At 30.3% G+C, this 26,464-nt stretch overlaps 1 protein-coding gene across 3 annotated transcripts in view; it reads right to left on the reverse strand.

The window, feature by feature from the left end:
- The window catches only part of LOC139524324 (protein spire-like), a 65,147-nt gene that overhangs the window by 21,855 nt on the left and 16,828 nt on the right, over positions 1-26,464 (reverse strand). For all 3 annotated transcript variants that reach the window (XM_071319074.1, XM_071319076.1, XM_071319077.1), the window contains exons 2-4: positions 26,400-26,455; positions 20,917-21,120; positions 5,768-5,893 (exon numbers count right to left, since the gene is read on the reverse strand). In XM_071319074.1, the coding sequence (XP_071175175.1) occupies positions 5,768-5,893; positions 20,917-21,120; positions 26,400-26,455 (386 nt within the window). The remainder of the gene's footprint in view (positions 1-5,767; positions 5,894-20,916; positions 21,121-26,399; positions 26,456-26,464) is intronic.

The raw sequence follows: 26,464 nt of genomic DNA on the forward strand, positions 1-26,464 counted from the left end.
TACTTTACCATGATTTGGCTACATTTCAGCTATATTTGTCAGATCTGAAACCTTTGTTTGGTCAGCTGTTTTTAAAAGGAATTTGTCTGTCTGCATTTGGTATATGGATTTTACTATTTGTCTTATAAATAAATTAATAGATTTATTCTATAAGATAAAAATTCCTCCCAAACTAGTGAATTAAAACTTCATTCTGATAGACAGCGAATAACATAGTTATGTACTTTAATAACAGTAATTTGGTGAGATATATGATGTGAAAGTGTCATTTCTATCCAATTAAGCTTATGTAAACTGTACAGCAAAATCTGCTTCCTGAATTTTGAAACCTATCACTGAATTGGATACTAATGTAAAAAAAAACATCTAGACAGCAAATTTCAGACTTGAACCCTTTTATAGAAACAATAAGAACTATGAAATTGGGCAAGGAATTCACTCATGTACATGTATAGGAAAAATTACACAATACAGAAGTGTGTCCCTATTATCCATTTTCAATGCAAACATGCAAGGCTATAATCCCCAATTGTTCTACAAGCTCTCTATTTGTGAAATGCAATATTTTGTTAAAATCTTCAATGTGAGAAAATGTTGCACTATGACTGGCAGGCTTCAACTTGCCAAAGATTACATATCATTTTCTCTTCTATGATCAACATTTTCTTTTCCCCTCTTGGTACCTTCTTTTATTACAGAATACTTTTATGTACTCATTTAAAATTCATCAAATCGCTATATAGAGTACTTCATATATTCATATCAACAGCTAATCTTCTGATGACAAATTATGCCATAATTTCCATATAAAATGCTTTCCACCAATAAAATATATAATTGTTGATTTTTGGGAGATAAAATGTAAAGTCGTCCAGTTTCATTTCAGTACAATATATTCCTTGTGCAATCATTACATGTTCTTTTCTGACAACAATGAATAAATTTTCAAAAAATTCTTTGGATTTTTCTATTATAGTAGTTCAATTAAATACAGAATAGAATTTAAAGGGAAATTCCGCGATTTTTAACTTATCATCTAATTATGTTCATCTTAACATAAAAAACACATTTGCAAAGTTTTAAATTTATATTCCTTCTAATAACGGAGAAAATCAAGTATTTGTAACTTTTTTGGTTGAATTCTCGAGTGGGTCGTGACGTATTAGCCCGATTTATTGAATTCTGGGAAAAAATAAAATCTGTTTAACTCTTATAGCTTATCGACAATATACGTAATTAAAAGCGCACAGCTGACGAATGGTCGAAGTTATAAACCACAATATAAGAATGAACGAAAGTGAATATGCATATATATACCGTTTTGTATTGATTGAATTAAACTCCTATAAAATTATCTCTAGTAAATGTTTTTGAATAAATTTAATTAATTATTGTTGAGATTTTTTTCATAAAATATTTATTGAACATTTTTACTGATATTGAACTGAAAATATTTCAGTTCTATTTACCGTTATTGTTTTGATAATCATTTCAATGCAACTAATGTGTGAGCAGAGTGTGTATATTATTTTGTAAAGGTCACTGTATATTTCTCGGCTTGAGGTCAATTCGTTTACCTTGTAGCTATTTAGCCGCAGGTGTGAGTTCAAGCGTACACAGGTATAAATGTTGTTATTTGGAAAGGATAAATAGAAAGGATTAGAGTATATGCTGTCATGATGTTAATACACTAAGATTAAATACACGATGAGAATAAAGATACAATAATTAAATTGTGTAAATTAATTGAAAATAAAATTCAGATTCGTAATTCCGAAAGTGTATAAAAATAAAAGGAAACAATTTTTGATTACTTTCTTAGCGGCAATTGGCGTAAAGATTCAAATATGAAGCAAAAAATAGTAGTTTTAATCTTTAATAAAAACTAAATGCAATATTACCCAATTTGATATACCATTGTACATCTGTTTGATATCATTGACTTTACCGGAATTTCTTAACTTGTATTCAAATCTGGCTGTGTTTAAATGCTAATAAAACTATTGCAATTTTAAAGTTTTTAATTGACAAAAAAATACAACATACAACATGCATAATTTTTTTTTAGTTTCTTTTTAACATTTTATTCTTACATAATTAAATTCATTTGACAATCATTTACACGAACTTTTTGTGAAAAGAATACTAATTATCTAAGCTAAGGCATTATATCTTTTGAGGATTTTTGAGGATTTTTTTTAAAATTCTATGATAATAGTTGTGCAATGTTGAACATGATAGCCGTCATTAATCCAAATAAGTAATACAGTAGTTGTAATAAAAGTTATACTTTAGTCATGCATTACAGATATTGACGAATTTATAATAGTTCGTTCATACATCGTTGTTCATGAAACAATTATTATTAGTATACATGTAAGTTTCCTGACGTATAAGAGCCATTGAGGATGAGCTCCAGAGAAATCAGACTAGTTGCGTTTCGTTCGTTTGTTTGTTGGGAAAGGAGAGGAAATGCAACCGCTTGTACAGATAAACGACAGAATTACCATACAAGCATTTATAGTCAACACAATCAGAAACAGTTCCCATCGTTAGACGGGGAATATGAAGGCTTCCAAGAATGAACAAGTGACATGTCTAACTCTGAACAGTTAGAGAACAGACTATCGACATCGAACGCTTGTTCTTGATATTTGAAACTGTATGCATATATATACGTATACGTTTATGATATAGTGATGAGTTCTGACAAAAACTAAATTCCTTCATGGTTATATCTTGCCATACGTTTATATTGGTTTGTAAGGTGATTACTCAAAATCGTTATTTGAAAATCCTGTTTGTGAGATGTAGATTCATTTCAATACAGAAATTTCGTCTATATATTTCACAAGTGTATAACACGGAGAAGCTCTGAAGGTTCATTACTCCCATTTTGTTTGGGTGTGAACCATCGATGTTTACAGCAATATCAAGGAATAAGGTGATGATGGTAGAAAGAACTATGGGCGTCATGTGGCAAATATTACATGCATATCGGACAATGAGTTGTCAATCTGTATGAAAAGTTTTCCAATACAACCATATTATTGAGAAGGAATGTTTACATGCTATACTCTCGTACTAGTATTACAGGGTTCTTGTGGCGTTCACCTTAGACACACATCGTTTTAACGATGTTTAAAAAAAGACAGAACCAATTTAATGTCATATTTCCCTATTTTTTTAAATATAACTAAAATTCTTTGATCTGACAAGAATATCCCTATTTAGCGAACAAGTAATTTATTCTTTTTTCGGTTATTGAATACCAAGAAAGAAAATAAATCCCGAAATTAATTTGAAACTTTGATACTCAAAAGTTTCCCAGCAAAATATTCACATCCCCTGGGGATAATTAGTGTTCGTCCAGTGGCATATATAACAATTGTGATGACGAATTCCTTCCTTTGTTTGAGAACAATCTTATTGAAATATAAATCTGTGATTTTCCTAGGTCCACAGCTTCAATGAACCAAAGCAAAAGTTATACATCGACCTGTATTTAAATCAAATTGGTTCTCTTCTTCTTTTGGTATTCAACTGTAGTCTATCGACATTCGATGATTACATACTGTTGGCATACGTTGGCTAGTCTATTTACAACACTTTTACCCCTATTTATTCAAAATATATGTTTTTTTCTTATGTTCAATGTATACACGTATATATTTTAAATTGCGCTATAGTTCCGTAACTTTATATCCAGTCGTATAAACGAATCGTCGGCAAGTGCGTACATTTTTTTAAATCAATATTTCTGGTCTGTTCCAATCTGTCCTTCACTATTGACAATGACTATATATTACATTTTCCCAAATTCACCCTTGGAAAAAATATTTAAATAGATTTTAATTTCATCAAATCTTATTTTTTGGGTATTATTTATATATTATGAATTATATTCTTTACACCAGAAATGTTATTTATAAACAAGCGTATGAGTTTAGTAATGACAAGTAAGACAGAGTTGTATATTATACATCTGATAGTTCAAAATGGAAAGTTATAAGTTATAAGTTATCAGCCGTGTACACTGATCAATACCTGCAGAAGTGAAACGATGCATGAACTTGCAAGCCCGACAGGAAATCGCTTGAATACCTGGACGTGTCACCTCACACCCCTCACAATACCTTTGGAAGTAATACCTTTAGCCATGCTGGTGATCAGATAAGGGAAGATCAAAATATATTTGAAAAAAGTTTATTACTTTAAAGAATTATGAACAAATTAGATTTTCGAAAACAATTTTCACGGAACACTTATTTATGATTTCAACTTTGACTTTTCACCTAATTCCAATATCAACAGTTTAAAAACAACAGATCATGGTAATTTAAAAAAAGTAAGAATATTTTTCCGTATCAAGTTAGTTAGTCGTATTAAACAACCGTACGATTGACAAGATATCGACACGCAATTACGACTACATCGGTTACTGTAGTTTTGTTTCTTTGTGGTTTATAGACATATCGTTTTTATTCATCGGGAAAGAAGACAAGATGGCGGATCTCGGAGAATTGATACTCTAAATTTAAAATCGATGGTGATCGCTTATCTAGCGGAATAAAACTTTAATATCTATGAATTTGAACATTTTTATACAGAATGAACATAATATCAATTTTTGATTTTTTTGCGAAGTTTCCCTTTAACGACCTCTACCCAAATATTCCATGAGCAATAAAACCTGTATTTACACTGAGGATAAAATACCTAATTGATTATATTGTAAAATAAAACCACCCTGAAGGATAATCAATTACCTAAACAGGGAAGGTATGAAAAAGCAGAATTTTTAAAAAGGATGTAGATAATTTATATCTCTACCTGTCAATCACGTAATTACTTGTCCATAAAAAATGCAAAATCAATTATAGATAGTGGTTATGTGTCAGATAAGGGGTCCTAGCCATGGAATGCAGATTGTGTAACAATTTAAGGTTAAGGAAGGTCCTTAAACTTTTAAGATGTTCATATTTTGATAAAAGTTTTATGAATTTGTATAAGGCTTAAAGGGAGAAGGTTTGGATCCATTAAAACGTTTAATCCCGCTGCAAATGTTTGCACCTGTCCTAAGTCAGGAATCTGATGTACAGTAGTTGTCGTTTGTTTATGTAATATATACGTGTTTCTCGTTTTGTTTATATAGATTAGACCGTTGGTTTTCCCGTTTGAATGGTTTTACACTAGTAATTTTGGGGCCCTTTATAGCTTGTTGTTCGGTGTGAGCCAAGGCTCCGTGTTGAAGGCCGTACTTTAACCTATAATGGTTTACTTTTTAAATTGTTATTAATATGGAGAGTTGTCTCATTGGCACTCACACCACATCTTCCTATATCTATTAAAGCATATTTATTGAGTATTCAAAAAGAATTCTTTTCTGCATGTCAATATGGGTACATGCTAACTGAGAATATTTAATAACAAGTTAAAAACTATTTCCTGGAATGACATAAATAGTTGATAATCATTATTTTAACTTATGAAAATGTCAATAAATTATGGTCCATTATAATAAATTGTTCCATTTTTAGTGTTGAAAGCAGCTTTCAACACTATTGGCTATTTCATGGAAGCCATTTATTTTTGGCAGAGAAACCAAGGAGTTCCCAGAGAAAACTGACAAGCATTGTCAATTGAGATTGAAGTCAAAAAATGGGTGCTTCTTTTAACTATAGTTTGAAAAAAAATACAAGAGATTTTCTTGGGTAGGGGGAGGTAGAAACATCATACTGATAGAAGATTTGCATTCAGAACTTACTTTATTTTCCCTGGTAACTTTGTCCAGAAACAGTAGAAGTTCTGCTGCCTCTGCTGCCAGGGCTCTACACACAGCTTTATAATGGTAACCAGCATCTTGGTTACTGGTTAGATGTCTTACACACAACTGAAAATAGAAAAAAAAGTTTTATAAATATAATGTTGAAACATGTACCAATAAAGCAAAATCTGTACTAAAAACAGGATGTACGCTAGCATGCTCAAAACAATACTTATTGTATACTGTAAATTCAGAAATTATTGCAAGGTTTTTATTATTGTGAAAAATGCAACAGAGTTGTAAACGCAATAATTTAAACTCGCATTTTGAAATATTTTATATGAATTAATCAGGATTTGTCTCAAAATCGTGAAAATTAAAATCGCATTTAAGTCTGAAATGACAAAATCCCAATTATAAATGCACGCAATAATTTCTGAATTTACAGTATTAGGACTGAATTGTTAGAAAAAGAAAAGCGAAATGAATGTCAAAATTTGAGTTTTTGTCCTTAGAATAATTCAATTTTGGGATAGAAAAGGTCAGTATGCTTGGAAATTTATGCAGATAACGTTAACCCTTGATTCAACCAGGATTAAGAGTCATACCTGATCTTTTCACTAAAAACTATGACAGAATTTCAGTATGTAACAAAGTTGTATTTGACTTAAATCTTGCTCATAATGGTCAAGATTTAAACAGAAGGGTAAATAAAAACTTATTTATGTAAGAAACAATACAACAGTTGAGTCCAGAAAACTTAAACCATCATATTTCAACTTCTTTATCTTCAATACCTGCTCAAAGGCCAGTTTCTTATTGTTTTCATACAATATATGGACATAATACCTTCAGGTTTTATAAATACACAAATGTAACTATTTACTATTTGTTACAAGAAAAACAAGTTAAAACTCTTGAAAGTAAAATTCAATATTTATTTTATACTGCTGTGATAAATCTAATGGATTACACAAACAATCACTAGGTCCAAGTAAAGAAAATATCTTTTATGATCTGAATACAGTTTCAATGATTCACATAAGAACAACATATATCATATATTTGACAACAAAAGGCTGACTGAGTGAAGACGATATTCTTATTATTCAAATTCAAAATTCAACATTGACTTGACAAATAAATAATGAGAGAGATTTAAATGGAGACATCCTGACATTTTTACATCCTAGGTATAAAATGGTGATGACGGTCAACATAACTGGAAAGGCCTTATTATCATCAAACTGTTGAGGTCATGAACTAATAACACAAACGACCTTTGGCAGTGTTTGAATTTATTTTTAACTCAGATTTTGTAATTCCTTTAATAACAGAAAAAAAGAAATGATGTTTTGTTTTAAGCACTAAATTTTAATCTTTCTCATGCAAATGAATACACATTTTGTACATGTCCTGATATTCTGTGAAGTGAATAAGTTCCATTAGGGGATATTTGTACTAATTTTTGCAATGACAATCAAATTACAGAATTTTTGTTTGTTTGTAAATTTGAACATTAAGAAGGATTTAAGAAAGCTTTACTTTTGAACTCCCCTGTCTGTTGATAGAATACGAACAGGCATATATATGGAAGAAGATTCAGAAATAGGCCATGCCATAACTTTACAGTACATTCAAATCATTGTAAAATCAATAATGAAAGTCCAAATTTAGAGAAAAAGACCTTTTTAAGTCTTGATTGCAAAATATAAAAGGACTACTGTCCACAAGTATGCCTTATCAACCAGACCAGCACAACACAAGGATAAAGATAATAACTTTGTCCAACCCCACAATAAACAATTGTCCTGGCGTACTTTTGGGATTTATATCTATCTTTCAATAGCAAACACAATTAAAGTTAAACAATTCACAATTACCTAGCACCTTCATGTGTTATTGACAAAATTCGTTATAAACTTACTAAAATCTATCTAAACTCATACTTATTGTTTGACATATTTATGAAAATTGACCATGTTTTATCTCTATTGGCAAGTTAACAATTGCTTATTAACGGACATTGAAGGTAAATAAACAAGAGATCAAAGAATCATCAAGTGACCATCAACCGATAAAAAGAAGGGTCCTATCTTTGGACATATCTGCTTCACCACACGTCTTTTTATAGGCGATGATAAGTTCTCGGTTATTTTAAACCCATTAGGGTGAATTGTAAACCCATATGTGTCATGTTTGGGTCAGACGCCCACTTCAATATCAAGATTTTTGATAATGATGTTGAATTTTTGTCTCGTTTGGTCATCAATGAACTGTTGCCAGGATACACCTCCCTTCAGAAAAATCACTACTATTAGAATATCAATCTTAAATTTCACTAATTTCTTTTAACTTGACAGATATACAAATCTAATAACAAAAACTTGCATGTAAAGGGAAATGCTGTTAAATTTTGCCTTTATAGGGGTTTAAGTTTATTTTACCGTTTTTTACAACTAAATATTCAATGTATTAAAATGGCAAAGAGTGGCAAAAAATGCATTTTCAATCATTCCTCAGGATTTGAAGATACAAAAATATCCAATAAAAATGAGACAGCAACCCAAATGTTAGTAATTCTATTCCATTTTACCCTAGCAATATGATACTTCAAATAACAAGCTACAAAACAAAGTCTCTAACTTAAAAAATTCCACATGTAACGTGAACCTTTGTATACTAATATATTCAATATGCCATATAATTTAGCTTTTAGTGTCTGAAAATACGCCATAAAAAAGACAACTTAATTTAAATGCATCTTCAATTATGTAAAAGTATAGAAATAAACATGATAAATGAAGTTTACTACATAAAAGGGAGATATTATCAGTTGAGATCATATTCAATTTATTACAAAGATGCTTATTTTGATGAAATTCTTTCCCATTCTAAAATAAACTGTATCCCTTTATGATAAATGGTGGGAATTATACTAAAATTCAATTTTCAGGTCATTAAATACTGCAAATGACATCATGTATAACATAAATTAATGTGCATTGAAGTTCACTTTTATAACTATCAATATGCATGTTTTTTGAAGTTGTGAATATTCACAAAAGCAAATCAAAACCTTCTAAGCACGAGCCACGGATTTTGTTTTTGTCCTGGCCGATAAAGCGGCTAATAATATTATAATTGTTTGACGTAAATTTTACATTGAGGTTCTACAAAAAGAAATCACCAATTCACCAACATTCCAACTGACTCCATTTTCAGAAAACGACATCTGTATTGTCACTGGGTTGGTATATATGTTTGTTTAGGGGCTGGCTGGGGGAATCCTCCGGGTGCGGGAGTTTCTCGCTGCATTGAAGACCTGTTTGTGACCTTCTACTGTTGTCTTCTCTATAGTCGGGTTGTTGTCTCTTTGACACATTCCCCATTTCCATTCTCAATTTTATTCAATGATTTCTTTTTTGATTTCTGATAAAGGAGAGGAAATACAAGACAAGATTGACGAATAACATTAGTCAAGTAATATGCTTACTGAGAACCTTGCCTAGAACCAAGGCAATCTTAACATTGCCATATAGTCTGGCATATACTTTTTATGAAGATGGTATGAGACTCGTCTAATTGAAATTTATCTCATGACTTTCTTCTTTTAAATACTTGTACTCCCTCTACTGAACAAATGTAGACAAAAAGTCATAGATATTGCCTGTGTATTTCAGTCAGATTGTGTCATAATAATATGTGTTATAGTACCATGACTGAATTTCAATCAGATTCTTGTGATTATAACCTCCCTATAGGTAATAGTATAATGACTATTCCAATCAGATAGTGTCATTGAAAGTCGTTGACAGTATTCCAGTCAATATTTTCATTATCGCCTGGCAGTCCATCCCTCCTGATTATATTATCTGTCTGCTGCACTTGTTACATCATGATTATTCTACTGAGCTTGCCAATTAATAATGCCTATCGTAATTTGTTCCGAAATTAACTGTCTGATGAAGCGCAGGATCAATTTTAAACCTCAATATATTTTTTCCTGTCGTGTATTTGTAATAACTCAGGATTTCATGACCCAGATCAATGTTCTATTCTTTATTTATGTCTGTTTATGGTTTGTTTCAGAAACCAACAGGAAGCTGACAGGATTATAAACACAGTAATTATGGGTATTTGTTAGGACTGCCAGACTGTAAGGCAATAACTTCTGTTATTGACAGGATAATTATCAGGAATTTAATCTTCTAAGAATCTATAGTCCAGTTTCAGATGTATGAACAAAATCATTTTTCAGGGAAGTAATTTTAAGACTTGAGAAATTCTAATGATCAATCTCCTATTATCTAAATACCAAACTATAAAATTTGATTCCTTTACTGGAAGTTTTGTTAATTCATCAACTTTCAACACAACTTATTCTTGTAAATGTCAACTATAATGTGCAGCTCTACATGTCATAACCTCAATTTCCTTCGTGTCATACAAACTTTAACACTACACTAATCTGGACAAACTATTTACTGTAGTTAAAATTTGATGATTGTACTAGTTTTGTAACTAATTCTTTTAAATAGCAAAGTATTACGATCTGGTTCCATCATATGATATGGGGACCAGATTGTAACCCTTTATTGCAAAGATGTGGCTGCAAGGAATGTTATGTTTATAAACCTAAACATTTATAGGCTAATAGTCTGAGATTACTCTGACGTCCAACGGCTGTTTTGCCAGACAGTCAGAGTAATCTCAGATTATAGACTATAAATGACTTATGTTTATACTAAATTATGAATTTTCATCTTGAGTTACAGCTTTTATACATTAAATTCCAGTCTTCATTATAATTCCATCTCTTCTTATTGCATGGTTTTTATTTTCTGAATTCACTTTGTATCAGTGTAACTGCATTAATAGCTAATAATTATCAAGCCTTAATTCAAACTCATTTTGATTTAAAGCATATAAATCTAAGACTTTTACCTAGATTAACTTGCTGTATCCTGTATTTCTAATAATTTTATGAAAATTGATTAACAGTATTTTATTACTAACATTTTTTATTGATCTTCATTACTATATTTAAATCTTTATTGATCATTTACAAAATTTCACAAAAATGTCAACAAAAATTTGATATTTTATCCTGAGTAGAGTTTTAAAGTAAATATAAAGATCAATTAACTTAAAGCATGATACAAATATGCTGTTTGTTCAAACATATTAGTAACTGCCTTTCTAATAAAAGCTTATATATATTAAAGATTTCAAGTTTCATTATCATCTACAAGGACAATAAGCATATATGTTCAAAATTGTCAAGTTCAATAATTTTTTATCATTACTGCATTGATAAAAATATTTTACAATTCACAATCAAGTTCAAATATACTGATACTGTTCATGCGTATTATATGAAATAAGAAAGTAGTATTAAACTTAGAGGGAAAACTAGACAATTGCTTCTGTCTGCTGTCAAGTTCTAAAGACCAAAATTCTGTTCATCCAAAACAAAAACATATATATATATACTGGTACTAGATTTGTACAAATTGATCACTATATATAACACTTATAACCCATAAATAAGCTCAAAGTTAACAGGCATGACAGTAAAAGTCTGGACAATTGTTGGATTTTGAAGGGAATGTAAGGACAAGGGTGACACTTACTAAAATGGACGGCCACCAAGTGGTGACATTTTTTTTAAAGGCATTGAAAAAATTGAGATCTATTTAGGCATTAAGTTGGCATATATAAAATTTAACAATATAATGAGCCCAAATTTATAAATTTCTTCTTTACAATTTAACTTAAATTGAAACCAAATTAAGTTTGCAGTCAAAATTATTAATTGCTTGAATATTCCTCCATTGTACATGATTCTTAATCCCATTAAAACTCCACCTTCAACATCTATTAAAAGTTTGCTGAAACAAAACATGTCATTCCTTCCAAATATAACATGGACGTTTTACTTTACAAAGAGTCAGAAGACTGCATTAACTGCACAATATACTGTTAGGACCATGACCTTAAACTTATATCAAATATTTCATTTTTACTTGTCATTAGGAAATATATGAGCAGAATGTTAATTCCAGGTTACACTTGTTTATTACAAAAGCGTAGAATGCTAAACAAGAATAATTCCAGTTGTGAATTTAAGGAACTGGTGTCGCCCAAAAGAATTGAATAATGGAAAGGACATTAGTAGCTTCTTTATTTGAATTTGGGTTAGCTGAATATTAGCTTTTAATGAATATACTTCTTATTTTCTTTTTTTCTTTTTTTTTTATTAAAAAAATAATTCAGAAGCAATGGAAAAATTTAAAGTAGTAAACCATATACATTTGTACAACTTCTAATCTGGGTACCCTCAAGTCAGTGTGAAAACCTTTTATAACATAGATGTTACTTAACTTTATATTAGTTTATAATGTACAAAACCTTTTACTTAAACCCCCCTGATAAACAACACTGTTTTCTAACAATAAACAACTTCAGATTGCCTAAGCAATGTTTTACCCAAAACATTTATAAAAAAATTTTCTTATCGTTTTATAGTTTTTTCAATTGGCTTGTAAAACCATAAAACATATAACTAAATAAATCATTCAATTTCATAAGTAAACATTTTAATTTTAATAAATGTTTTTTACAAATAAAAAGATAACATCCTTATGGAATAGAGTTTCTTTTTCCTTATTTTCTTTTGAAGATTTTTAAACAAATTATTAATTATAATATATTTTCCATTAATTTCATTTGCCTGAAGGTGACTTTAACAAATTTGAGATGTTTTAACAGAAAAGACCACATATTTCCTGTCTTAAATGATAAACGATGATATAATGTTTAAAAGTTTCATTTATCAAACTTAAATTGCACATGTACGGTATGTAATATGGGAAACATACTATTAAATGTTTACATCTTTTCGTTAAACTTGTTTACATATAAAGCAGATGCGGTTCTTCTCCATACAACTTGTATCCAAGTTAAATGAACTCCAATTTTGGCTTATCCAAAATGTTCACAACCTTTAGCACTCTGAACTTGTCAGCTCTAAGCCCTCATAATGGCAGATTTAGGGTTGGGGGGTTTTGGTGTTTGAACCACCCTCCCCTCTTTGCTTGATGATCAATGCTTTTGAATACGGACATATGATTCAATATTTTTAAGAAACTTATTTCTATGTATGGAGGATCATATTTTTATTGATATTTTATTTTATGGTTCTGATAGTCTGCTGCCAATTAAGACTATAGAAAAATGAGTACTTTGATAAACATATCGATCATGGTAAATTCATATACACAAAAAATTCATGAAAAATGGTATTCAAAGAATAATCATGAATCCCCAGTATTACAACATTTCAAACAAGACAATGCGCAAATTGCTTGGCATTTTATTTCATTTTTCTTGAAATACAATACATGCAAGTTAGATGCAACATAAATAAAACACAACCTGTAATTAACTTGTCCAAATGTCTGTTTCTGATAACCAGTGTCATTATTGATTCTATTGACTTTTGGTCAACTTCCAGTATATGGTAGACAGATACAGGAAAGCAATTAATTTTTTCAAGGGTGGGCCATTACAAATATTCCTGATATCTTTGACATTTTCCTTGTTTTAATAAGTCCCAAAACTTAGGTCTCTAATTTGAGTAGATCAGGTATCGTACCTGTTCAGGATAGATGTAGAAATACAATTAACCTTTTCAGGTGTGTGGTCTTTGACAGGTCATAACATCAAAAGGCAGTCAGCTCATAAATAAAATTAGAATATTATGGCTAATTTGATCCACCTATAGCTAACATAATTGATTGCCTTTGATTTAAATTAATAAATTACAAGGCAGAGTTCAATTATATATGTTTAGGAATACTGGGAATATATGTATATCAATTAAATCTAAACAGGCCAGAGACATTATGAATTTAGATATAGAAGTAATTTGTAACAAGTCAGGAATATGACAGTTGTTTATATAATTATTATCCATTCTTTGGTGTGTTTGAGCTTTTGATTTTGCCATTTGCTTAATTAAGGACTTTCCATTCCGAATTTTCCTTGGAGTAATCAGAGTTTGCCCTTTTTGTCATTTTACTTTTCTCTTTAGGTTTTACAAAAATGGTCAGTTATTATTTGCTGATCTTAACAAAAGCATTTGAAGATCAATAATAAAAATTTATAAGTAAATATATAATTGATCTGATTGTGTCCAAAAAAATGTATGGTGTGACCAGCTTTTCATTTGTTTTAACTGTTTTTATCGGCTTATTAAAAAGATAAAGATAGAAATACCTGTCTCTGGCATATTATAAATGCCTTAAAAAAACCCATATTAAACGCTTGAGAAAATAAATCAAATAAAAAAATAAAAGTCATTAAATACATTAAATCAATATAAATTGACTTTAATTATGCAGAGTCATGACATTCCAATATATATTCTAGTGATCAATACACCTTCTATATGATCGAAGATATTGAAAGGCTTTCCACTTGGTGATCTCTATAGATCTCTATACCTACGTTCCTATAATAGCATTCCAATACTAAACTCAATCACCGATATCAGACCAAATCAATACATTCCTTTTGATACTTTACAGAAACCCTGGCAATCACATCAAATTAAATCGTATCAATCCTTCAATTTTATTTTCGGAAAATTTAAATTGTTTACCGATAAATCGACAAATCTAAAATATAGATAAATTTTATCAAATTGTCAATTTGTTCAATCAGTTAAGGAAATATAATTTGAAATATTGATTGTAAGATATAATGGAAATGATTTGTAACCTTGTGTCAACTCAATGACAAAAAAGACATTTCAAAAGTTGTTTCACTATATAGCAAGTGATTAAGAAAGACTGTTTACTTTTATAGAACATTGGTCATGCTGTAAAATCAATGTTAATAAAAAGTCTTTTCCAGTCTAACCCAATTTTATCAGACATCTTTGACTGTCTGATGGATCTTTAAGAATGGCTATTCACACTGCTTTTCCAAAATTTCATTTCTAATATACACTAAGGCACTGAGAGTGGCTTTCATTGGGGTCTAAGCATGACACAGGAATGGTCGATTTTTGTATAATCCTTACACATGAAAGTAAAATTATTTTGCGTTAAATAGGAAACGAAGTTGGGCTGGACTCGAGAAATTACAAGCGCTATAATTGCAATGATAAGTGGGATACAGGATTTGAACAAAATAATAAGCGTGATCTGGGATCAGACACTACCAATGTGATCCCCTTGAAACATTGAAACCGGAAATGACTACAATTCTTATGTTACCCTTGCATAAGGTCAGTCCATATACTGGACTTTAATCAACACATCAGTTAATGACTTAACTGCACTTAATTCAATAGTCTTGAATCATGTAACAAATTAACATGAAAAAAATAAATACAGCATATAATATAAAAATATCTACCCTGAAAAATTATCTATGTAGTCTAGACACAGATTCATATTTCTGTATAAATATGTATACAATAATAAATGGAATGAAATATCACACTCCTTCATCTAAATATCACTTAAATAGACAATTTTCTCTATTAAAATGTTTACCACTCATGACCTTGTTTTGTAGCTAAAAGATGCACCAAATTGAGTTAATTTTGCAGTATGAATCATATGACTTTATAAATTCTCTTATTTAACAAGATGACATAAAGAGATAAAAATAAACAGGTTACTTCAACAGTTTATGACAAACATTGAAGATTTTAATATCACAACTTTGGTGTTTGCTGAGAGTCAGGCCTTAAAAAATATTTATTATCTGGTTATTACAATTAATGTGTTTGCTCTCAGTTCTAAATGTTAAGTGTCCCTCTTCTTGATTTTAACAGAAGATGGTGCTTTACCTTTTAACAGTAGATGGTGTATGCTTTGGTGTATGCTTAGGCTTTTAACAGTCAATGGTCAAAGCTTTAGTGTTTAACAGTAAATAATTCTTCCTTTGGCTTTTAACAATTAATGGTCTGAAAGCTTTAGCTTTTAACAGTAAATGGTCTATGTTTTAGCTTTTAACAGTTAGGAGATAACTGTATTGTATTTTAAGCTCCGACGGCATCAATTGGGGATTTGATGGTCGCAAATTAAGTTTACTGGCGACGCGTTAGCGGAGACAGTAAACGGGTATTTGCGACCATCAAATCCCCAATTGATGCCGTCGGAGCTTAAAATACAATATTGTTATCTCCATTCTAATGAAACTGACAGAAAACAACGTTAAAACATGTATTTAAAATCTGTCATGTGCCGTCTGCGCTTGTGCGTACGTCCCATAGCATCAATTGTCAATTGATGCCATGCAAGAAAGTAACGTTATCCAATCAAAATTAACGTTACAAACGTTGTTGCATTAGAATAAATGGTCTATGTTTTAGCTTTTAACAGTAAATGTTCTATGCTTTAGCTCGTAACAGTAAATGGTCTATGCTTTAGCTTTTAACAGTAAACTTTTAACAATAAATGGGCTATGCTTTAGCTTTTAACAGTAAATGGGCCATGCACTGGCTTTCAACAGTAAATGGTCTATGCTTTAGCTTTTAACAGTAAATGGTAAATGCTTTAGTTTTTAACAGTAAATGGGCTATGCTTTAGCTTTTAACAGTAAATGGTCTATGCTTTAGCTTTAAACAGTAAATGGGCTATGCTTTAGCTTTTAACAGTAAATGATCTATTCTTTAGCTTTTAACAGTAAATGGGCTATGCACTGGCTTTCAACAGTAAATAGTCTATGCTTTAGCTTTTAACAGTAAATGGGCTATGCTTTAGCTTTTAACAGTAAATGGGCTATGCTTTAGCTTTTAACAGTAAATGGTCTATGCTTTAGCTTTAAACAGTAAATGGTCTATGCTTTAGCTTTTAACAGTAAACTTTTAACAATAAATGGGCTATGCTTTAGCTTTTAACAGTAAACTTTTAACAATAAATGGGCTATGCTTAAGCTTTTAACAGTAAATGGGCCATGCACTGGCTTTCAACAGTAAATGGTCTATGCTTTAGCTTTTAACAGTAAATGGGCTATGCTTTAGCTTTAACAGTAAATGGTCTATGCTTTAGCTTTAAACAGTAAATTGGCTATGCTTTATCTTTTAACAGTAAATTGGCTATGTACTGGCTTTCAACAGTAAATGGTCTATGCTTTAGCTTTAAACAGTAAATGTTCTATGCATTATCTTTAATAACAGTAAATTGGCTATGTACTGGCTTTCAACAGTAAATGGTCTATGCTTTAGCTTTTAACAGTAAATGATCTATGCTTTATCTTTTAACAGTAAATGGGCTATGCTTTTTCTTTTAACAGTAAATGGGCTATGCTTTAGCTTTTAACAGTAAATGGTCTATGCTTTAGCTTTTAACAGTAAATGGGCTATGCTTTAGCTTTTAACAGTAAATGGTATATGCTTTAGCTCTTAACAGTAAATGGTCTATGCTTTAGCTTTTGACAGTAAATGGTCTATGCTTTAGCTTTTAACAGTAAATAGGCTATGCTTTAGCTTTTAACAGTAAATGGGCTATGCTTTGGCTTTTAACAGTAAATGATCTATGTCTTGGCATTGTAGTCACCAAACCTGAGCATAATAGGAAAGATAAAAGGGTGGGAGGACATACATGCCTTTCTTTTAACTTTCAAAGATCTAACATACGTTTTTCTACTGTTAATGTTATGTGGATCTGAAATTCCTTCTTGTGAACTGTTAAAAATATTATTACATTTAGCTTCAAATAAAAAGAAAATTTTACTTTTATTTATGATGATATATCAGGCACTTAATTATTGGCCTTATAAATCAGTATCAAAAAGCCTTTAAAATTTTGTTTAGTCTTTGTACATTTTTAGTAGGTCACAAAGGGAATTTCCATAAGGAAATGACAATTCCTGCCTTTTTTTCACAAAAGAAACAGATATCTGAGAAATTGGTATGTTCAAGCAGTTTCAGACAAGTATCCAATGGTTCATAAAACGAAGTAAATTATATCTTCTATTCATTTGATTATTATGGCAAACTACTCATATTCTGTTTCTATTTCCTTTTTTTCATTTATGTTTGTAAAGCTGTAAAAATCAGGTAGTTCAGGATAAAGTCGTAAATCAGATGATATAAGGTTATTTATTTGGTAAAAAAAAAATAATGACAATTGGATATTAAACGCTGATCTATTATTGCTGATTTATTATTGGTTTAGTATCACACCTGTTCTTGTGAATGTTGATGTCAACCTATTGTAAATTGAAGTTATGTGCTGACTTCAATGTATCAAAAACATCAAATTTTATGTATATCAATCAACATCAGCAAAGTTAATTTTATTCTGACCCTTGCACAAATAAATTGCCTTCCCTATACATAAAAGTGGTCATGAACTTTCCCTTTCAAAACATTCAAAGATTTAAAATTGAAGAATTATAAACAAATGTCAACCTTCCTAACAACCCATTTAATAAATCTGTAGCCTGGTGATGATAAATTTGATAGTTCACAACTACTGTATAAATCATGCTGAATATATGTCCTTTGTCCAATGCTATCAACAAATGATGAAGGACAAATATTAAAATGGCCAGGTGTACTGACCAATACTTTTATTTTCTAGAGCATTTCGAGAACTTCCAATTAATTTAACTTACATGTATCAAATATCTCCTGCAAATTAGCTTATTCAATTATTTGAAATGAAGCATAAAGGGTGGCTGTAATGGTTTATATAACAATTAATCGTCTTTTGACAAGTCAAAACCAAACTGCATCACAGAGAAGACAAAGACAGGTCAAAATGTGCAAATAATGACAACCATCTTATATAAGACCCATGATAGACTCAGAGAGAACATTATTGGAAGTTCTATCTACTCCCACTTCTAACAAGAACATACTTTTTTGTTACAAAATATTACATATGTCATGTTTACATATAAAGGGAATGAGAGAATAGTGTATTAAGCAATGTACAACTAACTAAAATATCCTTTTTCAGATGATTATAATGCATGATTAAAGTTGAAACAACTTAATAAAGAAACCAAATTTAACTTTACTCCTTCTCATGTTTCTGGACAAATTTAATAAGGAATAGTTTGAATACCTATCAACTTGAGAAGTTACGTAAACAGGTATGATACTGCACATATTGTATCTTTTAATTAAAAGTCTCTAAAATATTTAAACATGAGAAAATCACTCATCCAAGCATCAAAAATAAATCATTTTACCAATATTTTAATTATCATCTATATGTAAAAGTAAATATATTGAAGGAAAAAAAATACTTATATAATTACATAACACTGAAATAAATGTGTTTTCATTGAAGATAAATCATGCATCGATAGAAAAAAAATTCAGTTAAAATTTTTCCCACAGTAAGATTTTTATTTACTGTTTTGCTTACTTTTAGAGGTACACCTTATACCATAAAAGGAGAGCCTAAGTGACCTTTTTTATTTATTTATTTTGACTTACAGTTAGATCACCTTTCAGGTAAACAAGATCTAAGGTAAAGATCAAAGATGGCACTGTCACTTCAGGAAGCACTTATGTTTGGTAAAAAATATCTTCAAAAATTGTTTGTCCAAATTCAAACATTCTGATGAATAGTTTGAAGTTCGATTTCAAGAACTTCAAATTCTTTAAAATATTTTTTTTGAGTAGAAGAGATAAAAAGATAGTTTTGTATTTTTCTAATCTTTTTAGATATTCTAGGTCTTAGCTCTACTTATAATTGTGCATAAAAGGTGAATGAAATATGCAGTATACAATATTTTAAAACTAAGCCCATCTCTTGCCAAAAAATATTGTCAAACAAATGCTTCATATACCAGAGACACAACGAAAAACTTATATTTTGTAAAACTTATATTTTAATTTATAACAATAACAAAACAAAATTTAGGAGCTGCTTGCCAATTTTCAAATTATAAATATTACTTTTCAAAACATCATATACCCCAGTTATAAAGCTGAATGGCGCATAATGAACCCCCTACATTGAGAAATTTAATAACTTAATAAACTCATATCTATATTTTGTATCTAAAAACAAACAGATGGACATGCATTGTCAGAGTCTTTATATAGATATAAGAATCGTACTGTTTGATGATTGACCGAACTATCTTGATAAAATCTTTACAATGAAGGGTATAGGTGTAACAATTGCAGGGTATATTTAAAGTAATCAGACAATATTTAAAGTCATGGGGGTAGTTCACTACAATACACAGATTACTCATATGTTTAAAGTATGACACATCTTTGAATCATCGTTTAGGTCTACCATGGTCTATAGGTATGCTAGCTTGCAAAAAAGACTATCAAAGTATATATCGTTTTAATTTTATAGGCCTCATATCAATTCATATTTCAGGCTAATTTAAAATACATAAGGTATAAAATTTCCATATCCTGTCCTTCTATATAAATTATTTTTGTGACCAAAATGGGTTTTCCCAGAGCTGTGCCCACTTAAAAACCAGGGTGTAATGCAATATGTTTTTGAATGGTAAATTACCAAATAAACAAAACTTTGTGTCTTTTTATGCTATTTCCTTGTTAAACATATTAAAGAGGCATGCTCTTCCAATTTGGCCTATTTAATTGAATAAAATAAAGACAGTATTTAATTTTTCGGTCAGAGCAATTTAACAAGGGATAAATTTTTAAAGTTGAGACTGATCTAATCTGAATTACTGGTGTATTAATTATGTATTGTTTTATGATATTCAGTTTCGGAATGACAGTTTCTTTTTAACAAACTAGCATTTCATCCTATCTTGAAAATTTTTTGTGTTGATCAAAATATCAAATAAGTGTTGCTGTAAAACTGGTTCTGTATCACAGCAGTGTTTTTTCTAATAGAATAGGAAAGTGGCTCGAAAAAAACATTTAAAAGCTTTCCATCACTCCTGAAATAGTTTATCTCTACAATTTCTGATATGTACCTTCTCCTTTATATGCAAATGCTGTCTTTACATTTCTATTATTCCTTACGTCTCCTTCACATAACAATGAAAGAATTTTTCATACATCTGATTGATCGAATTTGCTAATCTTTTCAACCTTATTTTTCATCTTCAGTTATCTCCCGTTCATTCAATACAGAATAGCATCAATCCTGAACTCTATACAATTTCCTTACCACTGTGATTTCCTGAAATGTACACCCTTCTTTAGCATCTTTCTCTATTCCTTCATCATCTGCATTAAATGTTTCATCTTCTTCATCAGGATTTATCATCAACTCCAAAAGATGTTCCAAATCTCTTCCCAGATGGCGCTCTTCATTGTCTCCAAGACCAAAATCTAACGCTTGGTATATAACCAGACCAAGGGCTTGTATTGCCTAAAAAATGAATATCAAATTATTGTCTACAAGAATTTTTGAAAGTTTATCATTTTTTATATAATTTCACTTATATATTTCTGCATCTAAGATCTAATCAACATCAAAAATTTAAACCTCAGCATTTTTTACATCTTTTTCAACAATTCAGGATGCCTGTCCTCTTATATGACTGACAGTTCTCATTTTGAGTTGGAACAGTTAAGACATCTGGCATAATTAGATCATTAGATCAGGGAAGGCAACCAGTTGATGCAATGAGAGTATGCTGGTTACAAATAGATGCCTTGTTCAGAATATTATTACTATAATTCTTCTATAACAATAGTGTAGAATTCAAACTTTTCAATTGCTTTGCAACCAAAATACATATATCTGAGATTTAAAATTGCGGATAATTCCAGAGTGTCCCTAATAAGGAAACAGAAGATACTCGTTTATAAATCACCGAGAAACACCATGGCAAACAATGATGCAACGCAAAAAAAAGCTGTTCCTTTCATTTACTGGTTATTCCACAATAAATAGACACTCAAGAAGTTTTTACTCTGAATAATTAAAATTAACACTTTGCATGTCCTCCAACATTCAAAGACTATAGCATTTACACTCATTCCTGTAGGTAAAAACAATGATTATTGCCATGACCATAAAATTTATAAAATTGAGAATGGAAATGGGGAATGTGCCAAAGAGACAACAACCTGACCATAGAGCAGACAACAGCAGAAGGTCACCAACAGGTCTTCAATGCAACAAGAAATTCTCGCACCCGGAGGCGTCCTTCAGCTGGCCCCTAAACAAATATATACTGGTTCAGTGATAATGAACACCATACTAAACTCCAAATTGTACACAAGAAACTAAAAGTTAAAATAATACAAGACTAACAAAGGCCAGAGGCTCCTGACTTGGGACAGGCGCAAAAATGCGGCAGGGTTAAACATGTTTGTGAGATCTCAACCCTCCCCTATACCTCTAGCCAATGCAGAAAAGTAAACGCATAACAATACGCACATTAAAATTCAGTTCAAGAGAAGTCTGAGTCTGATGTCAGAAGATGTAACTAAAGAAAATAAACAAAATGACAATAATACATAAATAACATCAGACTACTAGCAAAAATGAGAATGGAAACAATGACTGTGTCAAAGAGACAACAACACAACCTAAGAAAAGCATAGCCAGAAAACATACAAGAAAGCTTATATGACTAAATGTCCACTAGAATTTTGACTGAATGTCATTACTGCACTACTGAACCATCTTGAACTCTACTAAAAGAATTTGAAATTTAGTTTTGGCAAATCTTTGACACATGTCATTCAAGATGGCTTCCTAAAATATACAAATGACAGAATTAAATAATAAGAAAATATGTAAGACAAAGTTTATCTCATTCATTTTTAGTAATTATATCCTCAATTCAGTATTTCATTTAAATTATTATCCATTCATAACCAAGTTTTAATATGATTACAATATACAAATGATATATTCTTCTACAGAATTAGACACTTATTTTCTTTATGAAAATAAATTATCTCTTACAACCAATTTCAAAGGGAATTAAAATTATACATAATATATGTATATTACGAACTGGTATTTAAGGAAAAAAAACCTAAACAAATAATTAACATTCATCAAATAGAAATAAATGTCAAAGGTCAGGGTATCTAATACTTTAAATAATGATTGATCACCTTTCATATAATTATAATAAAATGTGTGTTACTGAAACTCTAAATTAAAATGTATCTTGTAGAAAAATCTCTATTTCAATTTGATACTTTCTTTGAAACATGAGAGATATAAATGTTTTCTATTAAATAAGACTGGTTGTGTTTAACACGAATTTTGCCAGAGGCCAACCCTTTAATGCATAGTCATCTAATAGCAGACTTATCAGTTATCTGTCACCAAGTTCAAATAATGCAAAATTTTATAGTCCATACTGCAATTGACTAAGGATACCACATCAGTCTGGGGAGATTTGTAAAGGGGCATAACTCTAGAACAGTAAAAATGACATCACCCAAATTCAGACTAGATCTTTCTTTTTTATAATAAGAATTGTGTATAAGTCACACAATATTTGGTTAAGGCAAACTAAATCTAGTGAACGGAAACCAATTTCAAGACGTACATATGTACAGACAGACAATGATAACACTTAATGCTCCCTCCACTGTGCAAGGGCTATTATAATAAGTCTTGGACAGCTGTTTAATACTTAAGTATACTAAGTTTGGATCATTGTCGGGCCAGGGATAAGCTTAAAATTAACCACTAGAAACAGTCAGCAGTTTAGAGTTATACATGCAGGACATCCAGACTTGAAGCTCCCGAATAGAAGAAAATATTGATTTATAAAAAATCTTTATACATGAATTATGCAACATAAATATTCATTTACAACATTATGTCGTAAACAAATAATGGGACTTGTCAATAATACTAAACATATATATTACAAACACAACCATATTTGACTTTAAGAATTGTGTTAATAGTTTATGGCCCATTTATATGTGCTGTACTGTGTCAAGGTACTTTTATCAACACCTTTATACCTACTTAAAAACAAAAGAAAATACAAAAGTAACCCTCCAAATAAGTCAAAATGTCGTGCTGAGTTATTTTTCAACTAAATCATTCAAACTCAATCTGCAAAACAAATAAGAATTTTCTATATAAAGCTATGTTTTAACTGTAAATCATGTTGAAAAAGGGTTTAAAAGCTCTTCATATTTCAGTCATTAAATGTTTTTAATACTTATTCAACACTTCAGAGAAGTAATAAAGGTGTTGGTTTTCCAAGGTAAAGAAATAAAAAAGTCCAGGTCAGCTTTACCACTGATCACAGAGTTATGCATTTTCTCATGTCTCTTAGGCAAATAGTGCAATAATAAACTTTAGGACACCAGCATAAAACAGCTTCCATCACACTGTAACCCCCTCCCCCATCATACTGTAACAATCTTATTTTCACAAGCAATTTTTTCAATGACTTTTGGCCATGAAGTCGGCTAGATAAGGCTTAACCTTGATGACATTAAGCTTAAGGTGAGTCCTTAATGTGAAAAAAATATCACAAAATATAAGCTGGTTTACAGTACCTTTGACATGCAGTAATATGGTTTTATATACATGTATGTGTTCTCCCCAGGACCTTTTATCATCATGGTAATGTGATGCTATATTTCTTAAATTATGTGATACTATCTGAATTGATTTTCTTATAGATTGTGTTTTAGATGTATGCTATATTTGTTTTAAATAAGATTCTATTTCAAATTTCCTAGTTTACTAGCTATATAGGATGCTATATGAAATATCTGGGGAGAACACTGTCAGGCTTTACTCTAAGCCATGGGTTTACTTCAGCATTACAGATTCCCAGCCTTAAATTTGTTAATATGTATACAATGCAGTTGGCCACATTTCATAAAACATGCATACTAAGTTAGTAACAGTTTCACATCAAATAACTCTCTTTCTGTTCATTTATATGATTATTCTACACTTTGAATATCACATTAAAAGATGAACATACATGATGTATGACAACAAAAGCTTCAAAGAAGATTCTTTATCATCCACAAAAATGGACCTTTATACTAATGAATTTCTACCTTATCCTTAAACAGGAAATGGTCTATCATCAATAGCCCTACCCAAATCTCTTTAATAAATCTTTGAATTTCTTGTGTGAATAAAGAGGTATTTTTTTTTATGTAAGTGAATACAAACATTTTAACTTTTAAATCAGCATTTCAATCGGATTTTTACTACATCAATGAATCTGAGGAATTTGAAGGTACAAGTCAAATTCATTTTAAATTGTTCATCATTAATTTCCCTATATGAAATTTCAATCTATCAAGGCTGTTAGGCTACAACACTTATCAAATCCTGCCATCTTTTCAGAGTGGGTCTAATACAGTCACGAAACATTGCCGTTTTTAATTAATTGTAAAAATATGGATTACAAATAAATAAAATTTATCCAGCAACAATTCTTTTCTTTCTATGACCCTGGACATCAAATGCCATAAAAATATTTTTTTCTTCCATTGTTGAGAAAAAAAACATGAAACTGATCCCCAGAAGTCAGTACCGACCGTACATGTATCCAGAATTGAGAGCATATATTGACTAAAAGTTCAGGATCAAAACAAAGTATACATAAGGCATAAAGGAGACAGTATCTAACTAGTTGACAACTACGAATGTAAGCTAATTTGCTACATTCAAAAGTTCTTTCTCTATAATTGTAGAAACTAAGAAATATCAATATCATGTTAATCTGATGGATTCATGTTTTCAGTTTTGATGAAATATTCATCTAAACTTTAAATACATGAGTGTTATAGCTCATTACTTTATATAAATCTAATCGAAATCTCTTCAGTCACACACATGCCAAAATTTTATCAGAAAGTTCATCTGAAATACAATGTACTTCACTAAATTCCAAATAAAACCATTTATAATACACAATGTATTTGAAAGTCACACAGGAAAAACGATAGACATGTAGAGATCAACAAGAAATAATCTGCTTGTGGCACCTGTAGCGAATCTTTAGAATTCGCCAATTGCACACAATAAGTTATAATTAGTTATAACTGGATCAGGATAATCTTATTAAGGTCCAAGAACGTTACTTAGTCATAGAGCAAAGAGATAATCCTAATCCTATGCCTAGTACACACTCTTAACTATGAATAACTAAAATTGATAATAATAGCCCTATTTTCAATCTTTGATTTATTGAACAATTACCATACATGGTATTTTTGTTTATTATCTTCAATAAAACAAACTAGAAGAAGATACCAAGGCCAAATAAAAATATATGTGTGGTTCCAGTAACCCTACCGTCCCTTCTTTGAAATACTGTTAAATTCAGAATGTTGCTCCCATAGACTCAATGTAAAGAAAAAATATGAAATAAAAAAATCCCTACCTACCTACCCTAACTTTTTTTAAGATGTAACTGGAACCACACATACTTTTTTATTTGGCCTAAGTGTCCAATCCAAATCATTTGTTAAAAAGAACAGACACCAACCTCAAAAAAACAAAGAAAAGATGAAAAGACAGATTCCATACACCATTACACAGGGGACTTGAATCCCTAAAGTCAAGGGTGAACTCAGGTTTTCTTGAAGGGGCATTACCTATGATATTCTTCATAAAAACTTCAATCCAACTTTTCAGTCAGAGCAGATTTATATGTATATATATCCCTGTTCTCAGCGACTACTTACATCATTTTCTGTGACTATTTTTATATCTTTTCCTGTTACTGAATTCTTCCTTTTTACTGAAAATA

Source organism: Mytilus edulis, chromosome 5, assembly GCF_963676685.1.
Source record: "Mytilus edulis chromosome 5, xbMytEdul2.2, whole genome shotgun sequence".
NCBI classification, from domain to species: domain Eukaryota; kingdom Metazoa; phylum Mollusca; class Bivalvia; order Mytilida; family Mytilidae; genus Mytilus; species Mytilus edulis.